This window comes from Microtus oregoni, unplaced genomic scaffold (assembly GCF_018167655.1).
Source record: "Microtus oregoni isolate MIOR12 unplaced genomic scaffold, Mior012 000006F_ref0000085, whole genome shotgun sequence".
NCBI classification, from domain to species: domain Eukaryota; kingdom Metazoa; phylum Chordata; class Mammalia; order Rodentia; family Cricetidae; genus Microtus; species Microtus oregoni.
The window spans coordinates 37,841,650-37,860,836 of NW_024543065.1; the positions used below are offsets into that span (position 1 = coordinate 37,841,650).

At 40.5% G+C, this 19,187-nt stretch overlaps 1 protein-coding gene across 1 annotated transcript; it reads right to left on the reverse strand.

Moving 5' to 3' along the window:
* Positions 1–13,059: 13,059 nt before the first annotated feature.
* LOC121449774 (vomeronasal type-1 receptor 4-like) lies at positions 13,060–13,977 on the reverse strand. Its single transcript, XM_041654455.1, has one exon. It carries the CDS (start codon positions 13,975–13,977, stop codon positions 13,060–13,062), a length of 918 nt encoding a protein of 305 aa, XP_041510389.1.
* Positions 13,978–19,187: the final 5,210 nt, after the last annotated feature.

Genomic DNA, 19,187 nt, shown 5'->3' on the forward strand with positions numbered 1-19,187 from the left:
TTGTCACACAGATACATATTTTTTATAAACCATCTACATGTGAATTTAGTGTTTACTGTTCTGAGAATGGGACTGAAGAAATAAATTCAAAAGCTTATAATTAGCATGCTGGTGATAATGTCAAGAGAATTTTCCCTTCCTAAATGTAGCTACAACAACTATTAGGAGAAAGGACTGACAGTTTGGAAACACATAGAGACCATTACACTTGTGTTTGCCTGTAACCAGCTTGGGATGATAATAAGACCTAAAATATTTGAAGGATGCAAGAAAACATGGAAAAGAAGACAGGTACTTAGAAGGAGGATGGTTTTGGTAACTGGGTTCAGGGGAGGATCAGGAGGTGACCTTGCTCCTACACATCTGTTGCCTTCTCTTCTTGTATATGTACAGAAAAACAACCATGGAGCCACTGACCCAAAGCATGAGTTCCATTCACAGGACATCAGGAAATGACAGGTAGACTGAATGTAGAAATATACCAATTTTGTGTGTATATTGTATACAGCAAAACATCTAAAATCCTACAGGCGTGTCTTATTTCTGTTGCCCTGTTTCCCAATCACATCTGTAACAAACAACAACAGCAAAAATATTTATAAGGAAGTAGAGGATCCAGATCAAGTATATGTATAGATGAGCCAGTGTACCTGTGAGACTTTTCTTTAAGCTATGCCCACCAAGCAGTACTAGGGTTGATGTTGGTGGAAATAACTCAGGAGGCAGTTGCTTCCAAAGGAGACACCCCTGCCCCGTCTGTGGAGATACAAAAGCAGTTTGCAAATAAAGTCACTGAAATAAATCTTCAATCCAAAGACTGTCATTTGTCATTGTCTGGGGTACCTTTTTCCATAGGAGTGTGAAGAAGTTAGCTGTAATTGTTTCAGGATCAGATCTGTGTAGGCTTCAGTACACACCCCATAAAGAAACAGATGATAGAGGAGAAAGGAATTCCCAGTAACTGCAACCATAGTCTGTAAAATCATTCGAGCAACCACCTCGTTGGCCACTCACCATTTTGTCTGTTTTCTGCCCTCTGAACCTGAGGAGACCGAAAGGGAAGAGTGAAGCATGGGTTTCATGTTCCATCACTCGGAGTCCAGTATTCTCTCTTCACAAGGACTCTCAGTTCAGATATTTCTGCTAATTTTTCTTTTACTAAGAAGCTCCTGAGAGTTAACTCATGAGTTTAGATAGCACTTCTGATGCACACAATCTCTATAGATGAATCACACATCTTCACTCTTCATAATCCATGATATAGGCATGCTTATATCTTACAAAAATGAGAAAAACTAAAACTGAATTGAGACATCAAGTATTTGTAAGTTGCAACTTGTTTAAGGATCAACCAGGCACTCGAAACTGAGGCTTAAGAAAGAACAGAGTGCTACAGCCTCCCTGACAGCTAATTAAGAGGCTTCTTCAAATGAATCAGTTGGATATGCAGGTTTGTCTGTAGACGTTCCTATTATGTTCTAAATTGGTGGCGTGTAATAAATTTTGCTATGGTTTTTTTCTTATAAAAATTTGTGTAATCCAATATAAATTATGACTAAATATTGAGTTATTTTCAATAATTTTATGTGCATGAATGTCGTCTGCCTGTGTATGTGGGCACTGTGTGTATATACCTGATACCCATGGAGTCTAGAAGAATGTACTGGATTCTCTGAAGCTGGTTGTGAGCTACCATGTGAATGCTGGGAACTGAACTCCAGTCTCTGCAAGAGCAGCCACTGTGTTAACTGATGAGCCATCTCTCCAGTTCCAAGAATACTGAGATATTTTAAAGAACGTTCGCAAGGGAAAACAAAAATGTATCTGGCACTTGCTTCATAAGAGGCTATGCGTACTGAAACACTTTATCTTGAGAGTGGCCTGTGATTCACTGGGATTACATTACAAACATGAGTTTTGCTATACCCATCATTTGAATCAACACAAACTATTAACCTCGCCTAGTAAAGAAAGCAGTGCAGGTAAGAAGTAAAGATCTTCACATGGTGGCCTGAAGTAATATGGAATATCTTTTTTTTAATTGATTTTTATTGAGCTCTATATTTTTCTCTGCTCCCCAGTTTACTCAGGAGATCTTGTCTTTTTCTACTTTCTACTTCCCATGTAGATTAGATGTAAGTCTCTCTTAGTGTCCACATTGTTGTCTAAGTTCTCTGGGATTGTGGTTTGTAGGCTGGTTTTCTTTGCTTTATGTTTAAAAACCCCCTATGAGCGAGTACATGTGATAATTGTCTTTCTGTGTCTGGGTTACCTCACTCAAAATAATGTTTTCTAGCTGCATCAGTTTTTCTGCAAAATTCGAGCTGTCATTATTTTCTTAATTGAGTAGAACTGTGAGATTTCTTTTTTTTTAATTTAATCTTATTTTTTTAGTTGTTGCCAAAAAAAAAAAATTTCCACCTCCTCCCCGTTTCCCATTTCCCTCCCCCTCCTCACACACATCGCCCCCCTCCCCCCACTCCCCTATCCCTCTCTCCCTCCCGCCCACTCCATTCCCCCTCCCTCTTGAGAATGAAGAGCAGTCCAGATTCCCTGCCCTGCGGGAGTTCCAAGGTCCTCCTACTTCTATCCAGGACCAGGAAGGTGAGCATCCAAACAGGCTAGGCTCCCACAAAGCCAGTTCATGTATTAGGATCTAAACCTAGTACCATTGTCCTTGGCTTCTCATCAGCCTTCATTGTCCGCCACGTTCAGATAGTCCGGTTTCATCCCATGCTTATTCAGTCCCAGTCACGCTGGCCTTGGTGAGCTCCCAATAGATCAGTTCCACTGTCACAGTGGGTGGGTGCACCCCTCGTGGTCCTGACTTCCTTGCTCATGTTCTCCCTCCTTCTCCTCATTTGGATCTTAAGAGCTCAGTCCGGTGCTCCAATTTGGGTCTCTGTCTCTGTCTCGATCCATCGCCAGATGAAGGTTCTAAGGTTATATGCAAAATATTCATCAGTATGGCTATAGGATAGGGTCATTTCAGGTTCCCTCTTTTCAGTTGCTCAAGGTACTAGCTGGGGACATCTCCCTGGACACCTGCGAGCCCCTCTAGAGTTAAGTCTCTTCCCAACCCTAAGATGGCTCCCTTAATTAGGATATATATTTCTCTGCTCCCGTGTCCACCCTTCCTTTATCCCAATCATCCCATTCCCCTAAGCTCCCCCCCATTCTCCCCTTCTCATGTATCTCACGCCACTGAACCTGATAGAAGAGAAAGTGGGAAGTACTCTACAACATATGGGCACAGGAGATCACTTCCTACGCATATCCCCAGCAGCACAGACATTAAGGACAACATTGAATAAATGGGACCTCCTAAAACTGAGTAGCTTCTGTAAAGCAAAGGACACTGTCACTAAGAGAAAAAGCCGGGCGGTGGTGGCGCACGCCTTTAATCCCAGCACTCGGGAGGCAGAGGCATGCGGATCTCTGTGAGTTCGAGACCAGCCTGGTCTACAAGAGCTAGTTCCAGGACAGGCTCCAAAACCACAGAGAAACCCTGTCTCAAAAAAAAAAAAAAAAAAAAAAAAGAGAGAGAGAGAGAGAGAGAGAAAGGCAACCCACTGACTGGGAGATCTTCACCAACCCTGCAGCAGACAAAGGTCTGATCTCCAAAATATATAAAGAACTCAAGAAACTAGACTTTAAAATGCTAATTAATCCAATTAAAAATTGGGGCACTGAACTGAACAGAGAATTCTCAACAGAAGAAATTCAAATGGCCAAAAGACACTTAAGGTCATGCTCACCCTCCTTGGTGATCAGGGAAATGCAAATTAAAACAACTTTGAAATACCATCTTACACCTGTCAGAATGGCTAAAATCAAAAACACCCATGATAGCCTTTGCTGGAGAGGTTGTGGAGTAAGGGGCACACTCATCCATTGCTGGTAGGAATGCAAACTTGTGCAACCACTTTAGAAATCGGTGTGGCGATTTCTCAGGAAATTCGGGATCAACCTACCCCAAGATCCAGTAATACCACTCTTGGGAATATACACAAGAGATGCCCTATCATATGACAAAAGCATTTGTTCAACTATGTTCATAGCAGCATTATTTGTAATAGCCAGAACCTGGAAACAACCTAGATGCCCTTCAATGGAAGAATGGATGAAGAAAGTGTGGAATATATACATATTAGAGTACTACTCAGTGGTAAAAAACAATGACTTCGCAAATTTTGCATGCAAATGGATGGAAATAGAAAACACTATCCCGAGTGAGGTAACCCAGACCCAAAAAGATGAACATGGGATGTACTCACTCATACTTGGCTTCTAGCCATAAATAAAGGACATTGAGCCTATAATTTGTGATCCTAGAGAAGCTAAATAAGAAGGTGAACCCAAAGAAAAACATATAGTCATCCGCCTGGATATGAGAAGTAGACAAGATTGCGGGGCAAAACCTGGGAACTTGGGGGTGAGGTAGCAAGGGGCTAAGGGGAACTGTGAGATTTCTGACTAGTATAACAGACATAAGCAAACTGGTAAAAGTATAACATGAACATTGAAATAATTGAAATACACATTAGGCTTTCATTAGGTAGTATAACATTTTCACAATTTATTATTTAGAGCAATTATAGGTTCATAGTGAAACTGAACAGGCAATAAGGTTTCCATGTCCCCATGCATTCTTCAGACTCCTGTTCAATTCCTTTAGTAAGAGTGATCTGTTTTACAAAATACAAGGAATTCCATGAACAAGGGCAAACAGCTGATGCTTCTCTGAAGGGTCTTGTTAGGAAGTCAGGATTGCCAGGCATGGTATCATAGGCCTTTAGTCCCAGCACTCAAGAGAAAGAGGCCGGTAGTTCTGCATATCGAGTTAGAGGCCAGCAAGAGCTACATAAGTCTCAAAAAAAAAAAAAAAAGGTGAGGCTGATGGTAACTTTTTATAGCCGGTATTAACAGGAAGAGCTTCATCATAATCAGACAATGGCATTTTCAAGATGGATTCTCTTGATCTCTACACCGAGCACACTCTGACCAGAGTGAGAGTAGCCATTCTCTTCAAGCAGTTCCCATTTCTGTACGGACTAAGTAGATCCTTTTGGTTCATCTCTTCCCAAGCCTGGGAGCTTACAGACATGGCTCTGGGAAACTTGAAAATCAAGGCTAGGATAGTGGGCTGGAGACACAGCAGCAGGCTGCTACTTATGCACCCACAATCACCTTCAGCATCAGCTCTCATTTTTACATAGATTTAATCCCAGCAACCACTGCAGGGAGGAATATATTAAGAGAAAACATCTGGATTTGGAATGTGTCTAGGATTCCATTGCTCTTGCTGCCTGATCCCATTCCCCAGTTTTCTGCTTTTTGTGTGACAACTGCTTTCAGTCTGGCATCTCATTTTCTCATATGACCACTTACCCAGATTCTAGACATAGATCTCTGAACGTGTCCCCCAGACTGCAGCTGGAAATACTCACCCTATTCTTTGTCTTTGCTGAAATGAAGATTTCAGTGCCATGATCTTTTTGCTGTGACACCTGGGGAAGTCACTTCCTGGCATGTATCAGATCTTAATTCATGACGGAGGTCTGTCTTCATTATAATCAGAGCACAGAAGTGTTAGATGATAATCATTCATTAAACAGGAGAATAACATTTTCGTTCCACAAATAACTTTACACTCTTGGTTTCTACACAGTGTGAGGGAACTCTGGTGATTTCATCCTGTTCTTTCTCAAAGGCCCAAATTCAAGGTGAATGTACTGGTTGGCAGTAATCCTGAGGATTTACCTTGTGAGGTTTAGAAACTGACACGACTGTTCTATGGTGTGACTAAGGGGAAGGTTTTATAGTAGATAGATCAATCAATCAGTTGATCAATCGATCGATAGATAGATCTAGATAGACAGATGACAGAATGAGAATGCAACTAGAAGTATCCGACAGATTCTAGAGGAAGAGTCCAGAGTGAAGAGAGAAAGTAGTAAACTTTTCAGACTGGACCTGGCAATAAGAGAAGCAGGAATTGTGGGGAGGGGTATGTGTGTAGGGAGAATAGAGAGAGGAGGGGGGAGACAGAGGAAGGAAGACAGAGCATAGCTGAAATAGTAGGTTTATAAGGGGAATGAGTAGCTGCAGGGAAAGAAGCCTGGGACCTGGGGAAGTTTAGCATAAGTGAAGAAGTGGGGAGCTAGCATGCACATGGACTGTGTGTAACAGGTACTTGTTATACTGAAGGAGCCTGGAGGCAGACATATGCTTTGGTATGCTAACACACAGCACACATAGCCATTTGTCCCTTCCACCTTTTAGAATTTAGGGAAATGGAGTTTTCTTGGGGCCTGTCATCATGTTTTTAGGTTACATGAACAACAGAAATATCTCTATTCAAGTCTTGTGAAGCCTTCTTTGCCCATGACTGGCATGGTTAAGCTGTGCCCATCTCAAGGTATCTTTTCATTAAGTTGCATTAAGAGCCCAACTCAGAGATCCTGCATGGGTTCTCTATCCCCAGAGTTCATTTTCCAAATGTCATCACTAACCCAAACTGTCTGGATCTCTCTCTATTCCCAGAGTCCATTCTCTAAATGTCAGCCCTAAACCAAACCGTCTCTTCTTCATTCCCCCTTGTTCTGGCTCACAGACTGCAATAACAATATTCCCATGACAGCTTCCCTTTGCAGGAGTGTGGGATAAGTTCCAAGGTCACAGCAGCCAGTACGTGTGGGGAAGCAACCTGACCCTGTGATTCCGGTTTCTCATTCTGTGACAACTCCCCAAAGAGACAAAATTAACTTTTATCTGTCAGGGGCAATGGCATTTCAGGCTTAGAATCCAGAAAATGTTTTTGACAAAAGATTTATCCCAGTTGCTAATTACAACTCACTTCTGTCTTCTAAGAGACCTCTGAAGCATGTTAGAATTAGCTGTTTCTTTTTGCTATCCATGAATGCTGAAACAGGGAAACATGGAGTTCAGATTCTCAGGAAAACAAGAACACACATCTTTGTGGATCCCACTGACCTTTTATTAAAATCGAAAATGTGTGTAATTTTCATTGTGCCAACCAAACACTTCTAATGATAAAATAGAAGTAAATTTTATATAAGCCAAGGTTTAATATACATATAATCTCTTTGGCTATTACGACTTTATGTGGAACTTTATTTTATTTTTATTATTTTTTTATTAAAAAAATACCAATCCAAATTCCCATTCCCTCCCCTCCTTCCACTCCCTCCACACATCCTCCCACTCCACCCCCCTCCAATTCTAAGAGAAAGCAAGGCACCCCGCCTTGTGGAAAGTCCAAGGCCCTCGCTACTACATCTAGGCTGAGCAAGGTATACATCCAAAGAGAATAGGATCCCCAAAAGCCAGTATATGCAGTAGAGACAAATCCCAGTGCCAGTGTCAGTGGCCCCTCAGTCTGCCCCAACTGTCAACCACTTTCAGAGGGACTAGTTTGATCCCATGCTTGTTTACTCCCAGACAGGTTGGAGTTGGTGAGCTCCCATTAGCTCAGGCAAATTGTCTCAGTGGGTGAACCCCTCATGGTCTTGACCTCCTTGCTCATACTCTCACTCCTTCCACTCCTCAACTGGACCTTGGGAGTTCAGTCCAGTGCTTCGATGTGGTTCTCTTCCTCTGTTTCCATCTGTTGTTGGACGAAGGTTCTATGGTGACATTTAAGATAATCATCAGTCTGACTACAGGGCAAGGCCAGTTCCTCTCTTGCTTAGGGTCTTAGCTGGGGTCATCCTTGTGGATTCCTGGGAATTTTTCTAGAGCCATGTTTCTTGCTTACCTCATAATGGCTCCCTCACTCAAAATATCTCTTTCCTTGCTCTCATAGCTGTCCTTTTCCAACAACCTTTTTTTCTTATTTTAATTAAAATCAAATTATATACCTTTCCTTTCTTTCCCCAGCCCCTTTACTTAAACCTGTATCATCTTAATTATTAAGACAAAGCCACATTTGCATTCTAAAGAGATAAATGTGATTATTTCACATAACTAATTACATCTTAGTATGTTTGGTACTTCAGAACATGGGAAACCTAAGTGTATTTTGAAATGAATTCATGATATCTAATATAATGGGGGCTATGTTTCAACATGTAGGATATGGATATAAGCAATTCTAGACTAAGAATGTGTGTTTATGCTAGAATATTAAAATGTATGTGTGAAGTTTTCTGTGTAATGAGGCTGAGGCAGACTGGGACTTTCTAAGGCAAATGTTTACTACAGATCAGATACTAGCTACTGTCTTGGTAAGTTTTCTTTCTTTTTTTCTCTTTTTTAAGGCAAGAAAAGTGCTTCAGTGGTTAAGAGCACTGGCTGCTCTTACATAGGGCCTGGGTTTGGGTCTCAGCACCCACATAGCTGCTAACAACCATCTGTGACACCATTTTGAGGGAATCTGGTGTCTTCTGGTCTTGCACGTGTGGTGTATATGCACACACACAAGCAAAACTCATATACAAAAGTAAAACAAATCCAATTTATTTTCATGATTTAGGTATTTTGTAGAGGTCTATCACCTCCTCGCTCAGCATGTTTTGTGCTTTTTTATTTTCACATCTGTTAGAAGTAAGATTATGCTTCTGTTTTTGTTGTTATTGTTTCCACGAGTTAACCAAATATTTTTCAGGAAACTGTCTGTCATGGGCGGTATTCATTTCTATCAGTCACAGATTCTTTTTCATTTACCTACTTGGGCTTTGAATGGAAGATATTTCTCCTCTTCATATGCATTTATTTGAAAACTTTACATTTGAGCACAATCCTATAGAATAAAATCCCACCCACCCCCCCATGGATAGTAGAACACAGTATAGATATAAAGAGGGAATTATGAGAAGGCAGGCTTCAGTGAGGAGAGATATTAGAGTGCAGGGCAGAGGATGGGGGACAGGGAATGATAGCATTAAAGATATTTGAAAAGACATTTAGAAACTTATTTTATTGACTTCTTCCTCCTCCTCCTCCTCCTCTTCTTCTTCTTTTCTTCTTCTTCTTTTTCTTTCTCCTCCCCCCCCATCTGTGTGTGTGTGTGTGTGTGTGTGTGTGTGTGTGTGTGTGTGTGTGTTTAGATATAAGAATTTAACTGTGGGGGGCTGGAGAGATGGCTCAGCGGTTAAGAGCATTGCCTGCTCTTCCAAAGGTCCTGAGTTCAATTCCCAGCAACCACATGGTGGCTCACAACCATCTGTAATGAGGTCTGGTGCCCTCTTCTGGCCTTCAGGCATACACGCAGAAAGAATACTATATACATAATAAATAAATAAATAAATAATTATTTTTAAAAAAAGAATTTAACTGTGGTTAACCTACACAAAGGAATTATGCTTCTTTTAGAAGCACAGTGTCAGGGGCAGGGTACTTTTCCTTAAATTGTTGGTCAGAAGTGTTTTGGACACTGTTCAAACAATATAGGTTCAAATTGCTCATGGTTGCCCACCGGAACTTGATGTTTAGACTGAATTCCAGAAGATACTATAAACACTGGTTACAGGTCATGGAGAAATCAAGTTGGTAGTGAGTGAAGCTCCTTTTCTGATGACTAGCTTTCTTTTTCTTTTTTTATTGATTTATATTGAACTCTATATTTTTCTCTGCTCCCCTCCCTGCATCTCCTCTCCTCCCTTTAGCCCTCTCCCCAAGGTCCCCATGCTCCCATTTTACTCAGGAGATCTTGTCTTTTTCTACTTCCCATGTAGATTAGATCTATGTATGTCTCTCTTACGGTCCTCATTGTTGTCTAAGTTCTCTGGACTATACAGCAGGAAAAAAAAAGACATCTTGAATTTTGCAGGAAAATGGATGGAGCTAAAAATCACTATTTTGAGTGAAGTAATCCAGATACAGAAAGACAATTATCACATGTACTCACTCATAAGTGGTTTTTAAACATAAAGCAAATAAAATCAGCCTACAAATCATAATTCCAGAGAACTTAGACTAGCTTTCATAGTACTGGATGGTGCTATTCAAGCTGCTGGAAGAGAAAAGCCAGTTACAGTCTTACCTAGATATGACCCTTGTGGGCTATAAGAATGATTACTGTGGCAAGATATGTCCATAGGCACAATAGTAGCACAACTGTTACAGGGCTAACCAATTTCTTGAGTATAAGCCCTGCTTTGTGAGGAAAAATGCTTGCCTGGTTCCTTAAGTTTAACCAAGAACACACACCCCAGAGGTAAAATTGCTGTTATTATCCTGCTACATGGATACAGTATGAAACTACCCTTTAAAGTCATATCTCTCTACCCATAGATGAGTGCAGCTCTCAGACCACATGACTTGATATGGTATGTTTTGTTGATAGCAATGGGAAACCTGCCCTTTCGTGAACAGAACCTGAGGAGGAGTGAATTGGGAGATGGGAACAAAGGGGGAATGGAGGGAGGGACTGAGAGGAGGGAGAGGAAATCACAGCTGGAGTGTAAAAAGAGAGACAGGGGGGTGGGGGTTCTTTAACCAATGGATGACAATTAATTCAGAAATACCCAGCTTATCCACATGTAGAGATAAGTGTCAGTAGAGTGCTCTGAGAAAATGGGTATCTTACTACCTTTTTCCAAGTCTTAGGGACTATTGAGGAAGAGGGAACAGAACAATTGTAAGAACCAGAAGGTGAGGTGGGATCCAAATGAAATGTCCTGTGCAGAAAACTACAGCTGCTGTGTGTTTGCACAGGACTCACGTAAGATCAAGCCAGATAGCATTCTGGTATGGAGGTTCCCCGACTGTGGAAATACTGGCAGATGGTGGCTTCTGGGGGATGGAGATTCGCTTTTCTTTACAAGGGTGGCCACTGTTAGATCTGTGAGTATAGGGCCAGCACAAATTGGACTCAGTTGGCTTTTAAAAATAAAGGGATAAGAGAAATGGTGAATAGAACTGGGGAGCATTAGGGGGAGTAGTAGTGGGAAAATATAACCAAAATTCATTGTATAAAATTCTCAAACAGCTAGCAAAATATTATATTAAAGATTTACCCCTCATTTGTCTTGTGATTTTATTATTTTCATTTTTTACCATTCTATGTGATCATTCTACTTCATGGGGATCAATATATGGTGTAAATTTGGAAGTATTCCACATATTGTCAGACTCTGCTTTTCCTTCAGCATACACAGTAACATAAATTCTAGAATACTGTCTTGCCTAAAATCCCCCTTTGCCTGGAGATCTCTGAAAAGAGCTGCTCAGACATCTACTTATGTGGTGTGGTACTGTTTACCCAGAGTACGAACCATTGGACATGGCCTGCTACTGTGTACAGGGGAAGGATAATGACCTACTACATCTGGGTCAACACATATATGACTACCTGAATCACAAATCAGATAATAAACTCTGCTTTAAGTTCATGTGAGCAACTGCCCTGCTGTGTCGCGGAAACACTTCCTTATAGTCATCCATCATCTTAGTCATTACCAACATATAATGCAAACTCACTCTGAATGCAACACTAATATAAATTGAAAGGTATACATTGATGTGTTAGGAGGAAATGAAGGAGAACCCCTTACAACAGGAAAGGATGTTCAATAAAGCAAATGTTGACTTACAATGGAACATGTTCTATGGTGTTTTGTTAAAGGCATTTCCAGGGTGGAAATCATGATGTTCTCTTTCAGGCTTGCTTGGCTCTACATCTGAAATCCAAATGGGCATAAATCTGTGATCCTTGATGTGCAGCTGCACTTACATGCTGAGAAATCCACACCGATAACATCATGCACTTTGGAAAACACACGCAACAAACACCCTCTGATTTGAAAACAATCATAGGCTCCATTTCTCTTTTCAAAACCAAATGCCTGATTCTGAGTACTTTATGGGAAAGCTAGGAGGGCATGTTCAAATCCATGTTTCAATAATGGCAAAAATCAGTGGAGCTCATAGAGTACGTAGAGATCAAAAGAACAATGAAACCCCAAAATTTGTTTTTCAACAATTCATTATTGTGAAAACTTAGGCAAACCAGGGGACCAATGTTAACCCCATCCAAAGGCTATCATCTCAGGACATAGGCATCTTTTTCTACTGTTTGCCTCCTAAAAGCTGCCCAAAACCAGTATTTTTATTCTGGTGACAAAAGTTTTAACAAATGGAACTTTCTGGAAAAACTCAAATCATATCTCAGCCACAACACAGGAGATTCAATAGAATAGCATTAGAATAATTTTATATTTATGAGGTTGAATTCTATAACCAATATTAAAAGTATTGAAGAAATTAAAGCACATGGAATTTTAAAAGCCAAATGTAAAAGTAAAAAGTGAGAAGCCAATCTGTGCTGTGAGATGTCACAGTAGTTAAATCTCAGTTTGGTTATGGAAGGCAGATAGTGATGCCTTTTGACACTGACGTATTCATTTTCAATGTAGGAGCTGCATGCAGAGATGAGTTCAGGCAGGGGGTTGTATTGATCAAGGCATGTCTGACTTAGTCATGGAGGTTTTTAAATTGTCAGTGCTTATCAAATGCATCTACCATTTCATGGAAAACATCAGACCCATTGATTGCAATTGTTGAGCTGAAATACTCTGTGACTCAGTTTGCATGACTGGCAAAGGACCAGAGTTCAATTTCCAGTAACCATGTGGAAGCTGACCAAACTGTCAGAGGACCAAACTTCCTCTACTGGACTCCTCAGACACCAGACATAAATGTGGCGTGCAGATACACATACAGACAAAACAGCCATGCACATAAAATATGAACTATTTTTAATATACTTTGTCATGGTTATAATTAGTTCTCTTTTAAAGTATAAAATCACATTTTCATTTTTCTTTGAAATGTATATATGTTACGCTTGATTTTTACATATTATTTCTGAATGGAAAATATACATGATCTGAGTGAATACATGTTCATGTGTTCATGCACAAAAGTATACACAAAAGTATGCACAAAATATTCACATACATATATATCTGACATAAAAGTTTCTTTGCAGAACACAACCACTCATAGATGTTAAGTATGCTTATATTGTGATTAAAATTCTGTAGATTTGACTAAGAACAAATGAGGATTCTTTAAACTTTATTCACATATTTATTATAAAGTTAGGGAGGATTTTCTGTTTTCTATCCAGGTACAGCAAGGCATGGATGAACTGAAGCCATGTCTTATGAGCAGAAAGGGGCTGAGACAGGAAAAACACATGGAGAATATTCCAGTGACATTTACAGTCAACACACCAGGATCAAGCAGAAATGTTAAATAGATGGTAAAGAGAGAGGAGAGTGTGTAAAAGAAGACAAAGGTGCTCACCAGGAGAAGGATAGTTCGGGTAGCTCTCATCTCAGGGGAGGATCTGGAGGAGCTCCTGGTCCTGGGCATGCGCTGCATCCTCTGTTTGTGCCTATGCAGGATGAGAACCATGGAACTGCTGGCCCATAGCATGAGCACCATGCACACAGCATCAGGAACTGTCATGTAGATCACATGGAGCATTTCACCAGGTTCCTCCCAAGGAAAAGAAGAATAGTGTATCGAATCCTGTGGATGAGTGAAGTTTGTATTGCACAAACTACCAGTCATGTGCTCAAGTATATCAATATTTACCAGGAGGGACAGGATCCAGGCCAAGTATATGTAGGGGATAATGAATTGAGGAGTTTTAATTTTGATTCCTGGCCAACTGGAATGCCTTGGTCTGATGGTGATGGCTTGGAATACACTTGATAGGCAGATACTGCCAAATGATACACCTCTGCCAACTCTGTGAAAGTAAAAAAGTAGCTTGTATCCGGAGTCATTGGGGAAACATTTCACACCAAAAACCACCATTGTCTGGGGCACTCCTTTACAGAAGAGTGTTAAGAAGTTGGCTAAAGTTAAATGCATCAGAATCAAGTCCTTGGCCTTTAGTTGGTGCTCCTTGAAGTAAAGCAAGAGATAATTGTACACAAGGTAGGAATTGCCTGAAACTCCAGCCAAAGTTTGGAATAAGAAGATGATTCCTACAGCCATGTCTCCGTCCCTCATCCTGTAAGTTACACATTCTTGAGCTGTATGGGAAGATGAGGTAAGTATATGTAGGTCAAGTATATGTAGGGGATAATGAATCAAGAAGCTTTAATTTTCATTCCTGCCCAGGAATAACATACCAACTGTGTAGAAGGAGCTGCGGGCTGCATTCCTGCCGCCCAGCTCCCAGCCACCTGGCTAGCTTATGCCCCAAAATAACAACACACAAATTGTATTCTTTTAAACACTGCCTGGCCCATTAGTTCTAGCCTCTTATTAGCTAACTCTTACATTTTGATTAACACGTTTCTAATAATCTGTGTAACACCATGAGGTGGTGGCTTACCGGGAAGAATTCTAGCCTACGTCCGTCTTGGACCAGAGCTCCATGGCATCTGCCCAAGGCATCTGCCTCATTGCATTCTTCCCAGCATTCTGTTCTGTCTACTCCGCCTATCTAAATCCTGCCCTATCAAAAAGCCAAGGCAGTTTCTTTATTAACCAATGAAAGTAACAAAAAGACACATGACCCTCCTCCATCACAACTGTATCTCAATACTCTCCATCTGTAGAGATTAGTCCCTCTGGACTTATTGTCAGCTAACACACTACAGTTCACTACATCATTTTGCCTTATTTTAACTAGTTTTAAATAAAAATTATAGCACTTTCCCCTTTCCCTCAGTCTCTCTTACATTCCTGCCCTCCAGCACTTAGCCTGCCTCCCCACTCTCAACTAATGGCTTCTTTCTCTTTGATTATTATTATCACATACATATATTCTTATTGTAAATACAATTACATAAAAATAATCTTCTGAGACCTTTTTTATTATTTGTGTATAAAGTTTTTAGGGCTGAGTTTCATTGGACAACCAATAAGGGGCTCATGCTTGGGAGAGGCATGTCCTTCATCTGGGGCTTAGGGAATATAATGGAAGAGGGAGTAGAAAGATGGTAAGAGCCAGGATATTAGGAAGAAACATTCTGCCTTAAATTAGCTGCATAAGCAAGTCTAGTAATGACAATATCAATGGACATGTTAATGTGGAAGGTGTAAAATTTCATAGGATCCCACTGTTAGACAAAGAACTATACCATAAACAGCTAATAACTTACATGCTATAATTTTATAAAGTATTTGCAGTGAATTATTTCCGGCTATGAGAAATACAAAAGATACTTTCCTCTTTTTACTCTAGAAGGTTAACACTACTAGGATGTCATGTGAGAGTATTAGGAAAATAGTTGAATACAGAGTGGTTAAGTGTTTCTGAATTCGAGCTTGGTAAAGGATAAAGTGCTGACAAGGAAGTGGTTGTCTATTAACAAACAGAGTACCTGTATTCAACAGGCCTTCAAATTAGTGCTTACTGGAGATCTTCATTATGTTGTGTATTTAAAAGCATGGTGTGGTGGTGCACATCTTTAACTCCAAACTTGAGAAGGCAAAGGAAGTTGGAACCCTGTGAGTTAGAGGCTAACCTGATCTACATACTGAGATCCAGGTCAGCCAAACCTATTGAGCTACTCAGTGAGACCCTTTTTTTTTAAAAGGTATGTACTTAATTTACCTTTTGTAACTTCTAATTATTCTTTCAGTGGTATTTTTCTGTAAGAAGCATCCATTTGCTTGTGAGTATTTATTGTAGAAACTAATACCAATTAAGATTGATCATTGAGATATTTGATCATGTTCATCAACATGGGATTTCCAGGGTCTAAATCATGATGTGTTTGTGCATGTGTGGGCATTTACTAGAAACTCACATTTTTCATATTTAAAATGCCAGAATGATGACTCTGTCACAAAAAAATTCAAGCAATCACAAGGCCATAATACTATGGTAAATAGGACCAATATAAGAATAGATTATAAAAGAGTCAAACCTCACAGAAAAGTGAGTGGAAAAATTGTCGAGCCAGAGACAGTGGATAATTATAATGGAACATTATTTTCTGTCCACAGCAGAGAAGCTGCACATATGAACTCATTGTAGCTGTGATAACATGCCCAAGACCTGTGTGAGCTCAACTCAGAAAAATTTTAGCATGGAGAGAGGAGTTGGGCATGAAATTTCAACTCTAACTGAGGAGCTATTGGCAACTAACAGCTGCTGGGAGAGTGAAAGTCAGTATTTTTTTTTCAAGCCACACACCCAGTAGTATATGGACAACACAAATTTGATTTGATAGGTAGAAAGAGAGAAAGAAAGAGGGGCAAGAATGAATACAAAGTTGGGTTGGTAAGGAAAGGAAGTGAGGTGGAACTGGGAGAAGATGAGAAAGGGTGTTAATATAATCAACAATATATGAAATCCTCAAAGAACTAATAAAGTATTACTAAAAGGAACAAAACAATGAAATACTGAAGTGCTAACTATTAGTGCAAATAAATAGTCCTTTCCCCATTGAAGCAGCATTGCTAACTGATGTTATAATATGCCTTGAAAACTGGCATATTTATGATATTAAGTTATACTAGTAAAAATGTGGAAATCCCACTGGACTCCAGAGAAAATCCTCTTGCCCTGTGTGCCATACAACAGGGGCAGGCATGCCCAGCCAACCAAGGTATGGGAGCACCTTGAAACCCCGAGCCCACCTGGGGCCATAGTGCTTGACTGAAAACTGTAATGATCCCTTTGTGATGGGGAAGCCCAGCAGGACACAATGAGCAGGTCTGGGTTAACTACCCCAAGTTCCAAGAAGAAAATGCGGGCCTAATTGGTACTTTGTACTACCAGCCAAATTGGCATTATTAGTGTGAGCAGAGATATGGTGGTTCATGAGAGAAAGAGAGAGAGAAAATGGTTCAGGTCCCCTCAGAGGCATAACTAAAGAGATGAGAGAGGAAGGGAGTGAGCTAAGATGGTGAGGGAGCTGAACTTTGACCAGTAGCAACACACTGGAAATATTGCCCTGCACTTTATCTAGGCAGCACAGCTGCTCAAGCACAGAACCAAAAATATGACTTCGGCTGCCCCATCATCCACCTCCTCTACAATTCATTGGAGCAAGTGAAGGGACCTGACCTGCAGACCCAAAGCTGCAGGATCTCCCCAAAACAGGGCAGCAACAGGCTATCCAGGAGGAGCGCAAGAGTACAAACCAGAACCTCAACCCAGACAAATGATTTTTTTGCAATGAAAACTGGCAGAGAATTGAAAAAAAAAAAGTGTTCATGGTGTGACTCATGATGTCAAACTACATCTTTGATGAGATTTTTAAGTTTTTCCCTTTCCTATTTTACTTTTTAATTTATCTTATTTTCCCTTTAATTTTCTTTTATTTGGGAGTTTGTGCAAAAATGGAGGGTGGATGCAAAGGGACAGGGAAATGATTGGGATCAAGATAGATGATGTAAAAGACACACTAAATAAATAAATTTGAAATCAAGGCTGGAGATATGGCTTAGCAGTTAAGAGGACTCACTGTTCTTCCAGAGTACCTGAGTTCTCTTATCAGCACTTATATGGTAGTTCATACCTGTAAATCCAGTTCCAGGGAATCTAATCCCTGTTCTCCCTTTCTTGGGCACTCCACTCACACAGTTCACAGACATACATGCACCAAAACACCCAGGGATAAAAATGAGGTTCCAACTCTCTACACACACAACAACAACAACAACAACAAATGACTGAATAAAGCTGGGAGCTTCATCCCATGGACTTGAGAACATGTACTGAAAGAATGCATAGTCTTAGAAAGGCCAAGCATCCAATCCAGGAATCTAGAGGTGTGGACTGAGCAATAGACTGATTTTCAAACACCTTTAATTAATTAAAACAAACTTTCATTACCTCAGATTAAATCCAAACAACTGTTGCTATGGACTCTTTTAAGGAGAAGCAGGTTATCTGTGTAATCAGGACTCAATGTCTCTTTGCTGCCTAAACTTTTTCTTTGTACTCTTCATTTCTTATATGGCTTTGTGATCTACCTGGTCCAATCCCAGGTCCAATTTGCTGGTCTGATCACTTACCAAGACTCTTGAAACAGACTTTCACTTATGGACTCCTCGTTTCAGACAGCAGGTGGATAAATTCACCACAATCGTTTTCCTGTCCGGGATCCTGTTGTCAGTTCCACAGTCCCTAAACAGTCTGTGAGCTAAAGAGAGGCATCCAGTGCCTGGTATATGAATGGGTCTGTGATTCTGTGACCTCACCTCCCCTTAGACCTTCAATTATCTTTTCACTTGCAGTAGCAAACAGACATGCAGGTGTGAGCAGTCAGAGAACCTTTCTGAGAATTGTTTGTCTCAGGTGAAAGGGTAAAATTTTCTTCCTCTCTGAAGAGAATTTTGGAAGTGAAGATGATGGTCTTCTAGCTCTTGATAGGTGAAAGACAATATGTCACTGGGAGGGAGCAGGAGATACTGAGGTTGGACGTGGGAAGGACTGGCAGTGAACTATAGAGGTCCCATTGCATTATTTCTTCCCATGAGGAAACTTAGTTATATTCTGTTTGTGAGTCTAGAAAGCAGTGGTTCTCAACCTGTGGATTGTGACCATTTGGTGTCATCTAAGACCATTGGAAAGCACAGCAGCCTTGTGTCTGATAACTTCAAATTTTCCCGGAATAAAAACAAGTTCACAGGAACTGAAACTTAACTCGTTTGAGGCCCTGACCCCAAACCCCAAACAAGACCTTTCCACATCTGCTCCTTGGAAAGGACCCAGAACTAGGTTCCTTTTGTCCTTTCATTGGACTCTCTGAGAAAGCCTTAGACCTGGTTCTCAACAGTTGATGCTAAAGCATTTCATGTTTTGGGACTTAGAAGGCTTGATGAATGGGTTAAGACACTGAAATTAGATGAGCATGTCCAGACAGGGGCAAATGGAGCTTAGTCTTGTGGGAATGGCCTAGGAGAATCAATTGGAATTCCAAAGGAAGACAGAAGAAGGCATTAGATCCCCTAGAAGTGGAATTAGAGTTGGTTGTAAATCACTATGTGAGGCCTGGAGTTTGAGACCAGAGGTAGTAACTCTGAGGATAACAGTCTTCTGTCTCACTGATATCAGAGTTGCATACAAAGATGGGCACAATTAGGGAAATTCCAATGAGCTGTGTACTAAATGCACACCACTTACAAAAATGTGGAAAGGTGTTATTGCATAAATAAGTTTCACAGACATAATCAGCAAAGTAGAAGATAATAATATAAGTGCTGATCCCCCTCATTATTTCCTGGAAAAATTATATCAA

Excerpts from the sequence above, each read along its gene's own strand:
- LOC121449774 (XM_041654455.1), bottom strand. The coding sequence starts at position 13,977 with ATGGCTGTAGGAATCATCTTCTTATTCCAAACTTTGGCTGGAGTTTCA.